Raw genomic sequence first — 18,068 nt, 5'->3', positions numbered from 1 at the left:
GTAAACTTTTTACATTTTCGACTTCTTTTCAAGAACCACAGGGCCAGTTTCAACCACACTTCCCATAAATTATTCTTGGGTGTAGAAGATTCAAGTTTCTTCAAATGAAGGGCCACACCCTTTTTCAAGAGGAGATAATTATGAATTAGTGAAAAATTAATGGTATCCTTTAAAAATAATGGAATCTACTTCTCCAGAATCACAAGAAAGATGAAACTTATATGGAAGCACCCTTAGGTAGTGTATAATCCAATTTGTTCAAATCATGACCCACCGGGGGAGGAGTGGTTAGAGCGGGTCCTCAATGGATTATGAAAGTTTTACATAGGAATATAGAGGGAAAATCGTAGAAGCATCCTCAGGTACTGTAGATTTCTGTTTATTCAAAATCATGACCACTGGGGGTAGGGCGGGGCCACAATGGCTGATTAAAGTTTCAAATAAGAATACAAACGGAAATTCTATAAAACTCTTCTTCTCAAGAAATCAAAGCCTTGATTGGTCATATGTGTATGGAAGCATTCTAAGGTAGTATAGATTCAAGTTTGTTCAAATCTTGACCCCTTGGGCTACGGTGGGGCCACAGTGGGGGATCAAAGTTGTACATAGAAATATATAGGAAAACAAGATGTGTTTTTGAAACACTATGCGCCCGGAAGCAAAAAGTTAAAAAAAACATATTTTTAGCTTATAGGTCACAGTCAAGGTCACAAGGTCTTTGGTCTTTGATCTTGGTATCATTTGAAAGAACTTTATTAGTGAAGTATGCATACCAAAAAATGAAGTTTCTATCTTTCATGGTGCAAAAGTTATGGTGAAGGTTCGAAAGAGCTATTTTTAGCATATAGGACATAGTCAAGGTCACAAGGTCATTGATCTTGGTGTCATGTGAAATGGCTTAGTTAGTGCAGTATGCATGTTAAATATTAAGTCTCTATCTTTCTCCGTTCAAAAGTTATGGGGAAGGTTAAAGTTTGCCGATAAAAAAACTATATTTAGCGTATAGGTCACAGTCAAGGTCACAAGTTCATTGACCATGGTGTCATTTCAAAGAACTTAATCAGTGGTGTATGCATACCAAATATGAATTTTCTATCTTTTATGGTTCGAAAGTTATGGTGAAGGTTAAAGTTTGCAGAAAAAAAATTTAGCATATAGGTCACAGTCAGGATCACAAGGTCATTGACCTTAGTGTCATTTGAAAGAGCTTTACTAGTGGAGTATACATACCAAACATGAAGTCTCTTTCATTCATGGTTCAAAAGTTATGGCGAAGGTTAAAGTTTGCAGACAAACAGATTAACAGACAAACAGATTAACAGACAAACAGACAGAAAGATAGATAGACAGACAGGACAAAAATAATTCACGCCTCGGATCTTTCGATCTGCGCGCATAAAAATTGTTGAACATCTGTTCAAGAACAACAAAGCAATTATTCTTAATATTTATTTTGTAATTTCAAATTGTTCGAATTACGAAGTAGGTAGGGCCACAATGGGTGATCAAAGTTACATAGAAATATATAGGAAACAAATGTTGAAAAGCTCAAGAACAGCAAAGCCATGGATGGTCATACTTTTATGGAAGCATCTTCATTTTGTGTAGATTCAAGTTTGTTCACTTCTATCCCCAAGGGGTAGGATTAGACCACAATGGACGATAATTAAAGTTTAACATAAAAAATAGGACATTCTTTTACAGTTTTCTTTTTAAAAACAGCAAAGCCATGATTTGTAAAGTTTATATGGAAGCATCCTAAGGTTGTGTTGTGTAGATTCAACTTTGTTCAAATCATAACCCCTGGGGTAGGGTAGGGCCACAGTCGGGGATCAAAGTTTCACATAGACATATAAAATATCATTAAAAAATCTTCTCAAGAACAACCAAGCAATGGCTCTTGATATTTATATGGAAGCATCCTCAGTTTGTATAGTTTCAAATTGTTTGAATTATGAAGGGGGTGGGGCCGCAATGGGTGATCAAAGTTTAACATAGGAATACATCCGAAAATTCTTTAAAGTCCTCTTTCTAAGAACAGAAAAGCTATGATTGGTCATGTCTTAAAGGAGGCATCCTAAGGTAGTGTTGAATCAATATCATTCAATTCGTGACCCCGGGTGTAGGGTCGGCCATAAAATAGGATCAAAGTTTTACATAGGAATATATAGAAACTAGAAATTTGTCCATAGGTCATAAATGCCCCGCCGTGGATATATTGTAAAGCAACATGAAAATTTGTATATGTATAAAATTTGATCAGAATATCTTGAAAAGTGATGCAGCTGAATTGCTTACATTAGTATGTATCAGCATATAAAGTTTAAAACTAATTTCATTAAAGTGAGGTCAAGGTCAAAGGAAATACCAAGGTCGAAAACTGTTCAGTTGAAAAGCTCTCATCAGTAAGTATCAGCAAATGAAGTTGAAAATATAATTATAAATGGTTTCTGTAAAACTGACTTAAACAAAATGGATAAGAGTGAGGTCAAGGTCAAAAGAAATGTAAAGGTTAAAAATGATGATACACTTGAAATGCGTGCCTCACTATATATCAGCTTATGATGTTTGACACTTATTTAGGAAAGTGAGGTCAATGTTTAAGCAAAGGTCAAGGTCAAAAATGTTGATGCAGTTCCAAATCTCTCCTCAATATGTATCAACATACGAAGTTTGATATGAAGTTTGATAAAAATATCTAGAATGATGTCTTTAATAAAACATAGGTAATAAACCGCAGGTACGATAAGGCTTCCCAGAGAACATTGTAGTGTACTATGTGTATGTACTTCTCTGAACTACAAATGTATGACGTCATAATCGAAAATGACGTCAAGTCACTGCATATTTGAGCTGTAAAGATAGGGAGAGTGTCATAAAATTTACAACTTATTTCAATCTGCATATAAAAATGCAGAATGCTAGTTTTAAATAAACGTGTTAGCATTTTTTTTCCAAAAATCTAATGTATCCGAATAATTTAGATAACTTTGCTTTGAGTCAGCATATTAAAAGTACTTAGGAAAATAAACGTTTGACATTTACCTTTTTTTAAACCCGTGGACAGAGGCAGATTTCATAATATGTGTATAAAAGTGCCTGGCGCAGGTTATTAATGAGGATTTATTTAATATCTTTTGTGGAAATATGTAAGAGGAGTTTCCAACCTAATTGAATCCTGCTTGGGAAAAATGTATGATGGCTTTGTTTTAAAACAGGTTACAATATTCAGCGGAAAATACCCTCAGATTTTTCGGTAAGTTGAGTTAATTTGAAATAAATTGTACCAATGAAATAGTTTAACTTTTCCCGAGCACATTTCGGGTTCACAAGAATGCAAAGAGTTTATTTATGTGACAAAAAAAATTAATAATAATTGTGTTTATAATCTGCGCCGAAGCGATTTATGTGAAACATTCCAAAAAAGAAGAAATGATCGTCACATGATCAACAAGGTCATATGATATCGTAACAAATATGTTTATGTGTAGCCTAGAGAACTCTCTATATGACTCAGGCGTACTTAAGTACATAACTTAAAAATAAAACTCAAAATCAACTTTGCAATGCAGTGTTACGTTTTAAATGCATTTTAAGCTCCGGGAAGCCTTAACAGTACTGCGAAGATTACGAAGCTTACCTTGACGAATGTTATCAGTGTAAGTTAAATGCAAATCTCACATCATATTTTCTTAACATCTAGAATTTATCCCAACAACAATATTCTTGAAAGTTGTGTTTAACCCCTTTCATGGCATATACACATTTCTACACATGTAGCGTGAAAAACATGTATAGTGTGAGCAAATATTCCTAACTTTGTTAATACTGAGGATATCAAAAACATCAAATTTATTGGGATTGATCTGTTCCCAAAACTTTAACCTTGTCCCTTGTTTGGAAAATATAGGTTAGATCCAGCATCGGAAGCAAGTCTGGTAGTGTCCATCCCTAGATGCATCATCCATGCAAATTTGGTTCAGACAGGGCTTATAGTTTCTGGGAATGAAAATGTAGGTCAGTTCCAGCGTCCGAAGCAAGTCTGGTAGTGCACATCCCTAGATGCATCATCCATGCAAGTTTGGTTCAAGTAGGGCTTATAGTTACTTGGGATGAAAATAAAGGTCAGTTGTAGCACCCGAAGCAAATCTGGTAGTGTTCATCCCTAGATGCATCATACATGCAGGTTTGCTTCAGGCAGAAATTATAGTTACTTAGGAATGAAAATATAGGTTAGATCAAGCATCCGAAGCAAGTCTGGTAGTGTCCATACCCAGATGCATCATCCTTTCAAGTTTGGTTCAGGTAGGACTTATAGTTACTTGGAAATAAAAATAAAGGTCAAATCCAGCATCCGAAACAAGTCTGGTAGTGTACATCCTAAGATGCATCATCCGTGTAAGTTTTGTTTGGGTAGGGCTTACAGTTCCTCGGAAATGGACCTGCTCCAAAAAAATTAATCTTACCTTCATCTGGAAAATGTAGGTCAGATCCAGCATCCAAAGCAAGTCTGGTAGTGTCAATACTTAGATGCATCATCCATGCAAGTTTGGTCCTAGTAGGGCTTATAGTTCCTTAGGAATGGACCTGCTCCAAAAAACATTAACCTGGTCACTCATCTGGAAAATGTAGGTCAGATCCAGCATCCGAGGCAAGTCTGGTAGTGTTCATCCCTCGATGCATCATCCGTGCAAGTGTGTATCAAATTGTGAAGTTTGATAACACTATCTTGAATGGTATTTTTAAAACTGAGCTGAACACTAATTTTAAAAAAAAGTGGGGTTAAGGTCAAAGGAAAGGTCAAGGTAAAAAAAATGTTGATGCATTTGCATAGCTCTCATCAATATCTATCAGCATATGAAGATTGATGAAAATATCTTGGATAGTTTTTTTGAAACTTAGCTTTGAACGGAGCTAAACGCAAAGTGTGACGGAAGGACAGACGGAAGACGGACATGACAAACACTATATACCCTGACCATATTCATGGCGGGGCATAAAAAATCTTTTTCTCAAGAACATAAAAGCCATGATTAATCATATTGATAATGAGGCATCCTCAGGTAGTGTAAAATCAAATTAGTTTAAATGATCCCACAAAGGTAGTGCTGGACCACAATAGGGTCAATTTTTTGAAAATGAATGACAGGGTTTATAGGAAAAACTCTACGTCTTAAGAAAAGCAAACCATTTGTTATATTAGTATGCAATGATATTATTATCAGGTAATTCAAATTTCAACCCCCATCCCATGTAAACTCTTTAGTGTTTAACTGATTTTTTTCATTCTAAGCAAATGTGCTCAGGTGAGCGATGTGGACCATCGGCCTCTTGTAAATATGTTTAATTGGATTCATGGCACAGTCTACAAGGAAAAGAAATATTAATGCATCAAATTATCGACCTTCGAAACTTGCCCCCTTTCAGGACATAAATAGTTTGCATAGCATGCTCTTGCTTATTAGACTTTGAGAAATAAAGTCCCTATGGATTCAGGTAAATTGTTTTAATTTAAAATCTAATTAGCAATTTCACATCAGGCATGCGTCCGAATGATCTTCAAAGCTCAACCTTTAATCCTTTAGCTGCAACTATTGAAGTGGTTTATCTTTTTATGCCCCCCCCCCCTTCCAAGAAAGTAGGGCATATTGCTTTGCTGCTGTCTGTTGGTCTGTCGGTCCACTCCTTTTGCCTTCATTTTCTTCACAGCCGTTGCACATGCAGAAATGAAATTTGGTATACAGATTTATCAGATGAATATCTAGATTAATTTATGTGCTGGATACGATGGCGCCAATTTTGACAGAAATGCACCTTGGACTTACAAAAATTCCAATTAATTGCAGTATCGTTCATTTCTTAGCAGAGGTTGCACATACTGGAATGAAATTTAGTACACATATTTGATAGATGAAAATCTAAGTCAACATAGAATTACTCTTAGAGATTTTTAAGGAAAAATATGCAATATTATTTCAAATGTGTTTGTAGATATTAACGAATATGTTTTCGTTTGTTTTGAATCATTTTGATTAACTAGTTGCTGCGGATTCTGAAAGTTGTGGTAGACAAACAAGCCGAGATGCCCTTCTTCGATATAAAAGATGTAATATTTTTGACAAACAAATGGGATAATATTGATAGCGAAGATGACAGTTCAGACGAAGACGAAGAGTTTTTAAGTACAGAAGAGACCCATGGGGGCAGTGACAAAGAAAAAACATTTTCCCACATCTTGGATACTCTATACCGGGAATGGTCCACCTTATCGAAAGAAAATGTTTATAAAGTTTGTTTAAAACAGGTATGTAATGTCAATCTCCATCAACAACAACATCAAGAAACGAATAATACTAACTTTTCTCGGGTTAATATTTTTTGTAATTCGAAACGACTGGTATATTTTACAAATTCATAAAGCATAAAAAGGAGGAAATTACCTCTTTTATGACAAAAATATAACTATCCTGTGTTCGTTTTATATCTGAACAAATTCCATTGATTATATTCATATATTTTCCGTTGATTTTATTTTTTTTCATCAAAAATGTTTGCGCAAATTGTATTACATATGTTGGTGTATGTTTTCACACAAAACAACAAAATTTAACCTTATTTAACCAGCCTGTCTGCGTAAATTTTAAAAATTATTGAAGGGGGATAAAATACAAACTTGAACTTTAATTATGCCCCCCTCCAAGAACGGAGGGTATATTGCTTTGCTGCTGTCTGTCGGTCGGTCTGTCTGTAGGTCTGTCGATCCACCTAGTTTCCTTCATTTTCTTCACAACCATTGCACATTTTGAAATATAATTTTGAATACAGATATATAACATTTATATCTGGGTTAAGTTCTGTTCCGGGGTTCCATTTGGACAGAGTTATGCCCTTTGACTGAGAAAATTTCTAATTATTTGAAGTTTCCGTTCATTTTCTTCGCAGAGGTTGCACATACTGAAATGAAACTTAATATACAGATTTATCAGATAAATATCTAGGCTAAGTTCTGTTTTGGGTACTATCGCATCATTTTATACCCTTTTTAAGAGTTATGCCCTTGGACTTCCGTATTCCAATTATTTGCAGATTATTTTCTTGGCAGATATGCACATACTGAAATGAAATTTGGTAATACATACAGATTTATCAGATGAATACTGGCTTTCATGGGCTATCCTTGGGTTTAGGCATATTTTATATAATCTATTTATTTGAATTATATAAAAATAAGATTTATAAGTCAATTAGTATTATAACTGATCTCTTAAATTATGTATATTTATTTATTTATAATTTTTTATACTATTAATTCTCACACCTAAATGTTATTGTACATTACTCAATGCCTTTACCTGAATAAAGATCATTATTATTATTATTATCATGAATATCTAGGTCAAGTTCTGTTTTAGGTACATGTGGGATTCCACCATTTTTGATAGAGTTATGCCTTTTTGGACTTAAAAAATTCCTATTTTGGGGGAGGGGGATACATTTTAGGGTAAAATAAAGCTCACACCGTACCGTCTTCTTTGCCCATTTCAAAATTATGAGTGTCCTAGCCTCTGGTGGTTTTAAACACAAACCAATATTACCCCTGTCAACACGTGATGGGCAACAATGATCAAAACATTGAACAAAAAAAGTATTGTAGGCGGTAAATTTAATAGGTTATGGATGTATGTAACCAGCTGTTAATATAATTTGAGAAAAACATTGATTTAGATAATTATCTATTGTAAAGAATTCACCGTTATTAGATATGTCAAACAGTTTCTATGCAAATTTTATCGATCAATTCGACAATAATTTATCAAATTTCTATGCTTTGAAATACACAAGAAGAAACAAGACCTTTCAGTTAAAACTTAAAGAGGCGACTTTCAGTGTTTTCAGTGGCCATTCAGCCACTGAGTGGCAAATACATTTCAGTGACCTTTCAGTTGCCTTTCAGTCACATTTAAGACACCTTTCAGCGAACACCTTTCCTTCAACTTTGTGTGACCTTTCCGTCAACTTTGGTCATCTTTCCATTGACTTTCAGTGACCTTTCCGTCGACTTTCGGTGACCTTTCTGTCGTCTTTCAGTGACCTTTTCGCTACCATTCAGTGACATTTTAGTCTCAATTAAGCGATTTTTTTCACTAGCTTATTAATTTATAATCAGGTATTTTTCTTAACAATGACGCAATGTTTTGAATAAAGATTTATTACATTTTTACCCATGAAATACTGCAATTTATTCATTGAATAAAAATGATATCCTGTCACAGTGTGAAAGGATATCAATATGATATCCTGTCACAGTGTGACGAATATCAGAAATGCGGGAAAACTCTCGATGATCCTTCCTATAACGAAGATTGTTGTAAAAAAAATCTTCCTTGACCTTATATAAGGTAGATGGAAATACATAAATAATTCTGACAGCGAATAAAACTGTCAAAATTACCAAATATATGTTGATAAATTAATGTTTACAGTGTTTTCACCTCACTAAGCTATGACGTCTCAACTGCTCAACTATGACGTCATGTAGCATATAACTGTATTACAAAAAGAAAGAGGCAAAAGGAAAAATCAAATATTTTCTTTAAAAATGTAATAAACAGAAAATTCAATGTTTTGTAGTTGAATATGGAATTTATTTCACTCGTGAGACAGGATTTTTTTATATTTTCACTCGTGCTTGGCACTCGTGAAAATATCAAAAATCCTGTCCCACTCTTGAAATAAATTCCATATTCAACTACAAAACATTGAATATCCTCTATTTATTATTCAATCTTAATTGTTTTTTTTTTCATATCGTGATTAATTCCGGTACCTTTAAAATATGTCTAACTGATTATCATAATTTTATTTTTGAAAAAGCATGTTAATGATACTAATTCAAAATGATTTTTAATTTTCTAATTAGATTAAGAAAACAAAAAACATTCAAGTGATAAAAAATGATGGTATAATAGTCGAATTAAAATTTGAATAAATGCCGTATAACACATTCTGTAGTGCTTATACGTGTATTTTTCATGGAAATATTTAGTTTTGAATGATGAGGCAGAATGAATATTATTTACACCTTTTCTTGAGGAACCATAACATCATAAATCTCGTTTCTTAACTGTCAAAACCTCAGGATATTTTAGCTTTCGAAAGACATCATTTTATATGAATAGAATAAATCATTTATACATGCCTCTTGTAGAAAAAAAACTATTGTAGATTTTTAGCTTTTTAAATTAATGATATTCTACTAAGTTTCTAGATAGAGAATTTAGAGCGATCTCAAATCTCTGACACAGGAACAGGTGCCCGTCGCTGATAATTGCCATCATCCCAATAGAAGATGTGTAATTAATCAGTCTGTCCCCAAAATCCGCGCAACTAACATAGAATATACAAAAGATATACAAGATATATACACATCGCAGCTCCTCGATATAACAGGTGAACCGATTTTTCAATCGATTTCTACGAATCTATTGATTTTAAATCCATAGCATTCAACAAGAAATCGTAGTTTAATTGATAACGTCGCGGATACTCAAGCAGGAGACCCGGATCGATTCTGGCCATATGCACGACTTTTTTTTCTTGTATTAATTTTTTCCTCCATAATTTATTTGAATTAGATTAATTTAATTATTACATTTTTACCCTTGAAATACTGTAATTTATTCATTGAATAAAAATGATATCCTGTCACAGTTTGAAAGGATATCAAAATGATATCCTGTCACAGTGTGACGAATATCAAAAGTGCGGGGAAAATCTCGATTTCCCTTCTCTTAACGAAGATTATTCTTAAAAAACTTCCTTGACATAAAATAAGATAGATGAAAAAAAATAAATCATCTTGACAGCGAATAAAACTGTCAAAATTACCAAAAATATGTTGCTAAATCCATGTTTACAGTGTTTTCATGTCATATAGCAATGACGTCTCAACTGCAAAACTATGACGTCACGAGTCTATGACTGTATTACAAAAAGACAGAGGTAAAGGAAAAATCAAAGATTTTTTTTAAATGTAATAAACAGAAAATTCAATGTTTTGTAGTTGAATATGGAATTTATTTAACTCGTGAGACAGGAATTTTTTGATATTTTCACTCGTGCTTCGCACTCGTGAAAATATGAAAAAATTCTGTCCCACTCGTGAAATAAACTCCATATTCAACTACAAAACATTGAATATTCTCTATTTCTATTATACCAGGAAAAAAAATGACAGAAATTTTTAAAGCTAAAAAAAGTCGATTTTTCAATAAAAGGATGCAATTGAATGATAACTGAAAGTATATCAGTTTCATATCTAAATTTATGTGCCATTCAGTCGACTGAATGATTAAGAAAAGTCACGGGAAAGGGTCTTTTCAGTGACCATTCAGTGGGCATTCAGTTACCATTCAGTCGACTGAATGGTGGATTTTCAACCTTGTTATAGTTTATTGTTGTTATTATTTACCATAATTTGTTGCTGTTGTTATGATATGGTTCAAGGAAGTATGATCTACATATTTATAGAATTAAAAATACATACATTATCCTCAAAACAATATCTAACCTAAAAAAGGTGATCGTCAAAGACACGTATCCTTATATGAAGCGATAAGGTCAAACATATATCTTATAAAAACAATGCCTTTGTCAAAATAACTTTTCAAAAATATAGATGAATTGTTCAATTTAATTCTTTGGTAATTCTTTTGTAAACCATATAATTATGTTCCTGAAGAATTTGGCTATATATATTTTGACTGGCACTGCAGTCAATGATTTTTACCCAATTAAGTAAAACTTGTTTCCAAAATTTGTTACTCATTTTTTTTACACAATGATATTCACAGCAAAATCTTAACCTCTTAACCAGAGACTCAATTTTCATTCCTTATTCTGATTCAAAAAGTCTTAACAATTTGGGTCTGAGGAAATCAGTCTTTGGATTCAATTTTATTTTCATGCACATAAGAAATCCACATAATCAATCATTTTCAACCCATTTCTCCCCATCAATTACAATTCCCTTTATGTCTTTATTATTTCGAATGAGAATCCCAAGAACTTCAGCACATAGTAGAAAAAAATATGGTGAAATTGGGTCCCCCCGTCTGCATCCCCTTTGTGGGAGCAAGTAGTCAGAGAAAATTCCATTCTGTATGACACATGATTTGATTCCATTATAAAACGTTTGTATCCAATTTTTAATGGATTCCCCAAAATTAATAAAGTCTAATTTTGGAATATAAACTTCCATGATATAGTATCAAAAGCTTTTTCAAAGTCAATTAACATTAATAAGCCTGGAATTTGTTTTTGTTCTGTGTATTGTATTAAATCATTAACTAGTCTAATATTTTCATCTATGAACCTTCCCTTCAAAAAGCCAGTTTGGTCCTTATTTATTATTTCATTCAACACGTTTTTCAATTGTTCAGCAATAAAGTCTGAGGCTATTTTATAAATCAAATTAAACAGACTGACTGGGCGCCAGTTTTTTAAAGAGTTGTTTTTTGTTTTTGTTTTTTTTTTTTTTGGTTCTGGTTTAGGTAAGCAAGTTATTATACCTAACATATTTGATTCAGTTAAATGTGATAATTCATATGAGTTGTTATTGCTCTTGTTTTGAAGGCACATATGTCCTGCCAAAAAAAGTAAAAAATTCACAGGTGAGCCCATCTGGTCCAGTGCTTTTCTCATTTTTCAAATACATGTAATTTAGAACTTCAGAATTCGTGAAAGGGACTTCAAAACCTTCTGATTCCGTTTTGTTCAATTTAAAGACATCATACATCTTTAATTTTTCATGGATATTTCCTGATTCCACATTCTCCCTACTTTTATATAGATTTTCGTGGAATAACTTCATTAAAAATATCATATTGTTTATCAATTATTGTTCCATCATCCCTTTCAATTTAAGATATAACCTTACTCTGATAATTTCTAGATTTAAAGCTGGTAAAATATTTTGAAGGTTTCTTCCTTTTTCTATCCATTTCACTTTTGACCTAATACATTGGCCCTTAAATTTGATTTTCTAATATTCTCTAATTCTCCATATTTGTTTTCTAATTCTTCAACGTTTACTTGAGACAAATTATGTTCCAATTTTAAGATTTCTTTGTCTATACGAAATTCTTCTTCAGTTATTTTCTTTTATTATAAGTTGAGTAAGAAATTGATTTTCCTATTATTTCCATCGATAACGAATCTAGAAATAAATAATCACTTAGCATAAACTGAATTGTACCATTTTCAATAGAGTCAATATTATCAAAATGATATGTAGGGTATGCAAATTGTAATTTAATATTTTTAATTGTTTTCTTTTGTAAATATAAATATTTTTTAACAGCAAGTATAAAGAATTTGTTTCATTTCTAAAAACCTCTTTCTTTTAGAAATTCATTTTTAACACCCTTACCACTGGACAATGATCTGAACGATAACTTTTTTTTCAAATTTTACATAAGGGGCCACCTTGAGTAATGATTCCGATATTAGGAAATAATCAAGTCTTGCCTGTTTTATGGGTTTTATCCTTCTCAAATGTAAATCTTTTTTTTTTAAATTTGGACTATTTTCACTAAAAATCTTTTTTTGAATTTCTTATCTCTATCATGTATCATATTCTTTTCTTGATTTAGGGTTATTTCGGTTTTTATAGTTCATAGAATTTAGATCCTTATCTAAAATTAAATTAAAGTCACCACTTATAACCGCATACACGTATTGTGATGATTCATAATCTTGTACAATATTAAATATCTTTACATAGAAGGCCGGTGTATCTAAGTTTGGTCCATATATATTTACTTACAAGAAAGAAAGATTGTCTATGACTACATATAAAATGATTGCCATTGTCATATTTAAATTCATAAACCAATGTTATGTCACAGTTATTATTACTGAGCGTAGCGATTCCCCTTGAGTTTGATTTGAAAGAACTTAAAAAAAGGCTTATATCCCCATAATACTTTAATCATGCTTTCATCATATTTGACAAAGTGTTGTCTTGATAGAAATAGATTTTTTTTCCTTTGATATTTTAAAGACAGCCCTCTTTTTATTCATGTCCCTAAAACCTTGGCAATTTAATTTAAGTATTTTCAGGAAATTTTCACGTGAATAGTCATCCATTTCACCATGAATGCATAAAAATGTTTACTGTTCCACAACAACAAGAAAAAAGAGTTGATAAAAAAAGTACAAATCTATATACAATGCAGAGAAGTAGTTTTCAAGCTCAAACACATTTGCCGTCATTTTGAAGACAAAATTGTCCAGAAAACAAAATGTTATGTTAATCTTTAAAGAAAAAGAAAAATGATTAAAATAAAGAAAATTAGTTTCAGTTGAAAGGAACTTTATATACTCAATTTCTTTCCTATTTTGTTCCTTTTTTTTAATCACAGTTTGTTGTATTTACCATGTTTGTTTTTTCTATTAAAGAAATATATCTTGAATGTAATTACAACAAAAATTAATCCATATCAAAATGACATACTTTGCACTATATTAAAATTGAAATTATGCACACAGACCCCTATCTATGTTGATTGATAAGGTAAAAATTGATCAAAACTCACAAGTAAACATGATCCATGTTTCGTGTTTTCTATACCGGAAATCGAGACACAAAAATAGCGATGTAAAAATACTACTAATACTAATCCAGATATCATGTGCAGCATGAATACTATTAATTTTTTTTTCAAAATAATCAAGTGTCAACCATCAAACCATCAAATAATAGCAAATTTTAGGGTTCCAAGGAGTTTTGAATCTTTTTCTCTTAAAATGTAGACATTATTCAAGTAATAGAATAGAACGTCAATCAAATTCGTTCTTTCCCTATCGAAAATCAAATAATCGGTGTCCCGTTCCGTTTTGACAAACTTTACTCCAATACCACCCGGTTATCTATTTCTATAATTCATTAAAAGTATTTTATAAATTTCAAGTTGCACGATCGCATGTTTATCATAATATATTTTCTTCGTTGTACGATCGCATATAGAGTAGTTGCCGATCGCTTTAAAAATTGGAAAACATATATGACATCCATTTACAATTGCAAAATTCCCTTCTGGACTGTCGAGTATTCGTAATAAGGTAAAACCTACCAAAAAAAACCGAGCTTCGTGTGTAACGTAAAGGCAATAATGTTCTTAGAAAACTTAAGGTTAAGAAACGATATAGTGATTTTTAATGCGTAAAAAACTATGAAGGTGTCAAACATGTCTAGTTGCACCTCAATAGTCATAGATGTTGAAGGAAAATGGCGAAGAAATTTAATAATCCGTGTACCGATCGCAACAGCTTTGCCGATCGCGCGGTGACAGGGGTGAATTTCAAAAGTTGGAAAATTGTTGTATGATACTCATGTGACCTATAGCGATCGTGGGCCCCTCATTTATTTCCCTGTCCATGCCAAATCTTTTTTCAAGTCAAAACTAGAACTTTCCAAAAAGGACAAAATACCCCTCGCTAGATTTTTTAGAAGTGCTAAATCATGAATATTTTATGGATCTAAGAGAAGAGAGAAATGCTTAAACATTTTTAATGCAAATGTAATTGCTCATTATATTTTTTATAAATGAAACGAAAGCACAGCCTAATAAAAAAAATGGACTAAATATACGGACCTGACACAATTTTGAACTTTTCTGTCAGTGACCTTGAACTTGCATAAATGACCTTGGTTCAAAGTCATGATACAACCTCGGGTCATAAGCAATGTTTTTGTGAAGTAGTAGATTCAAGTTTTTCCATAATAAAGAAAGATATGGACCGGACACAAATTATAAAATTTTTCTTCCATTGACCTTGAACTTCCCCAATTGACCTTGACCCAAGGTCATGACACACATCTAGGTCATGAGCAATCTTTGTGTGAAATGAGTACTTACCAAGTTTATCCATAAGAAATATATGGTACCAGACACGAATTATGAAATTTTTCTTCCAATGACCTTGAATTTCCCCAAATGACCTAGACCCAAGGTCATGACCCATCTTTAGGTCAGGAGGAATCTTTGTGTGAAATAAGAACCTACCAAGTGTATCCATGAAAAAGATATGGACCGGACACAAATTATTAAATTTTTCTTCCAGTGACCTTGAACACTCCCAAATGACCTTCAGTCAAAGTCATGACACACCTTCAGGTTATATGCAATCTTTGTGTGAAATTAAAACCTTCCAAGTTTATCCAAAAGAAAGATATGGACGGGAAGAATTTTTTCTTACAGTGACCTTGAACTTCCTCAAATGACATTGAGTCAAGGTCATGACACACCCTTAGGTCATGGGCAATCTTTGTTTGGAGTAGTAGATTCTAATGTTCCTCCGTAAAAAAGGACCGGACATGTTTGCACCGACAGACGGACAGCTAGACAGACGGACGGACGGACAGCTAGAGAGACGCACGGACGGACAGAAGGTGATTCCTATAAACCCCTCCCCAAAACTTCGTTTGTGGGGGGTATAATCAGAGATAATAAGCATTTGTAATATTGTTTTTGAAGAACGAGGGTGAATATGAAGACGATTTCAGGCGCTTTGAAAGAAAACTTTTAGGTGTTGTGGAGAAAACCAAAAACAGGTTGATGTTCGATCATTTAAGGTATGTTCAGTATATCTTTGATTATTGATTCACTTTGTACACAGTAGACACAAAATATTGATGCATTAGTTTTAAAGTGACCTGCATGCACATGTTTGTAACTCCTCGTGTTTGGCAATTTGTATGACGATAAGAATATACATGTATTAAATAAACCTCTTGATGGAATATAAGAATTTTTTTTTAAACTTCTTAATAGAATTAACAGGATTTAAACTAACAAAAACTTTGTCAATGAACCGGTATTTTTGTACAAAATTTACACCTGGACTTTTGCTTGCTTATGTAATGTGCAAGATAAGGTAGGGACAAATTATCAATTTTTTTCTTCCCTGTAGTAGATTTATATTTGTCCCAGTCATAGCCCCGAGATTAGATCACAAAAAGAAGTTCATGCTGGTACTTTTCTTTGTGGAAACAATACAAATACTTACTAGTAAAGAGTAGACAAAGCTTTTTAATCTTAAATTTCTTAAAATGGAACTAAGAACATTTCAAACTTTCCTAATCTATTATTCATCAAAAGTGCGCTGTAACTACAAAACGCTATCAATGTAATTGGCGTTCTGTCCCAGTTACCCTGGACCTGGTAAGAAATACCTGGTAACAACGCACTTGACTCTTAAGACCTGATTATATTGGACCTGGGAAACTGTACATGTTTACATGGTACCTGGTTCTGCGTATCCGATACCACTGGACCTGGTAAAATGCCATGTACCTTGTAACTTTTTCTTATTTACTTCTCCTTCATCGCTGCCAGCAAATTGTAACGTGTACCCCTGCATAGGGTTCTCAGGGGATGGATTGTTCTCTTTTTCTACCTAAATTTACAATAAATAAGTGTACCAGTTACAGTATTTCTATTTCTATTCTAGTTTCTCATTGGTTGATTTCCTAAAAGAAACGCAAATTATTTCTCAATAACCTGGTTTGGTATGGGGATACAGCCCTTTGACAACCAGCTGAATGATCTGTATCCATGCAATCTCCTCATTTCCAGTCCTTGGGATTCATCAAAAATTCCAAATTTAATAAATGTACCTTTAACTTCAAACAGTTTTAGCTCGATCTTACCATGTAACCAAACATCATGATTGCTAGATCTGTGTATCATTTATTACCTCCCCTTCTTTCAAATCACTTCCATTACTATGGATGTATCATTGAGCGGCAAAAAGCATCACAATTTTACACCCACAGTTGTTTAATTATATTAAAATTAAATTATAAGGAATGACTCTAATTCTTGGTCAAATTATTCGATTATAACCTGGTTTGGATCAGTTTACATCTTTTATAATCCGCTTCGCGGATTATAAAGCGTAAACTGACCCAAACCAGGTTATAATCGAATTATTTGACCAAGAATTAGAGTCATTCCTGAATTAATTACATGTTATTTTTTTCAAATAACGCAAGGTTCCTTCTGATAATTACTCAGTATATTAATAAAGACTGATGATAGATATTTCTGCGCCTGTTTTAAAATGTGTTGCAAACTAAAGGTATTACATGTATGAACACTGTGCTCAATCAAAGATACCCCCGCCTCCATGATTTGCTCTGGGAGATCCAAAATAAGATGTAGCATTAAGTAACTAGAAGTACTGTGAACACCGAGATCATTAAATGATACACCCGCTTCCTACCTGATTATAATGGAACTTAATTTAAAATATGGTCTTTATTACAGTATAGTTTCAGTATTATTTTACAATACATGAAGATATATCATATTATATCCAATTTCTCAAATGCACGTAAAGCCCGCAGGCTACAAAAATCAAGTTCCTAATAGACATTTCCAGGTATGAGCGCCACGAGCTCGGATCCCCGTACTCTGTACGTAGATATGTAAGGGGCCGTATTAAAAGTTTTAAAAAGGAGTTTTAAGTTAGACGGATTTTATGTAATTTTCCGCGACAAAACTAAAAAAAAAGCAAAAACAAATTCAATTCTAGTATAGATTTATCATTTGTTTTCTTCTGCATGACAAAGCAGCGCAAATGACTGTCTAATAGACATTTCCAGATTTCGCGATCCCAAGTATGGGCGGCGGAAAGGGTAAAAAAGACGTTTATGCAAAACTAACAACTAATTTTATAAACATACTAAAATACAAAACAGACAACCTTTAAAACAAAATTAACAGACTCGTTTGCAAAATCAACAGACTCCGATGAAAAACCAACAATCACCAATGCAAAACCAACAATCATTTACTGAATTGACGCTAGATGGCGTGCAAAAAACAGATATTACTTGAATTAACGCTAGATGGAGCGCAGGTTTTTCCACGTCATCATTATTTTTGTACTTTCATAGGAACGTAAATCACGCAAAATTATAGATCAGGATCCAATTGGTAAACCTCGGAATGTATTATAGAATATATTATCGGTATCGAAATTATTTGTACTAGTATATC

General features: G+C 32.9%; 1 protein-coding gene across 1 annotated transcript in view; it reads left to right on the top strand.

Moving 5' to 3' along the window:
• LOC134256698 (uncharacterized) overlaps positions 1 to 15,637 on the top strand; it is a gene marked incomplete at its 3' end in the record, with an annotated part of 30,558 nt that extends 14,921 nt beyond the window's left edge. Inside the window, exons 8-9 of the mRNA XM_062739379.1 lie at positions 6,041 to 6,304; positions 15,540 to 15,637. Of these exons, the coding sequence (XP_062595363.1) occupies positions 6,041 to 6,304; positions 15,540 to 15,637 (362 nt within the window). The remainder of the gene's footprint in view (positions 1 to 6,040; positions 6,305 to 15,539) is intronic.
• Positions 15,638 to 18,068: the final 2,431 nt, after the last annotated feature.

This window comes from Saccostrea cucullata, unplaced genomic scaffold (assembly GCF_032062105.1).
Source record: "Saccostrea cucullata isolate Sc308-1 unplaced genomic scaffold, CSIRO_AGI_Scuc_v1 ctg1347, whole genome shotgun sequence".
In the NCBI taxonomy this organism is placed as follows: Eukaryota; Metazoa; Mollusca; class Bivalvia; order Ostreida; family Ostreidae; genus Saccostrea; species Saccostrea cuccullata.
This window is presented reverse-complemented; position numbering and strand designations above follow the sequence as displayed.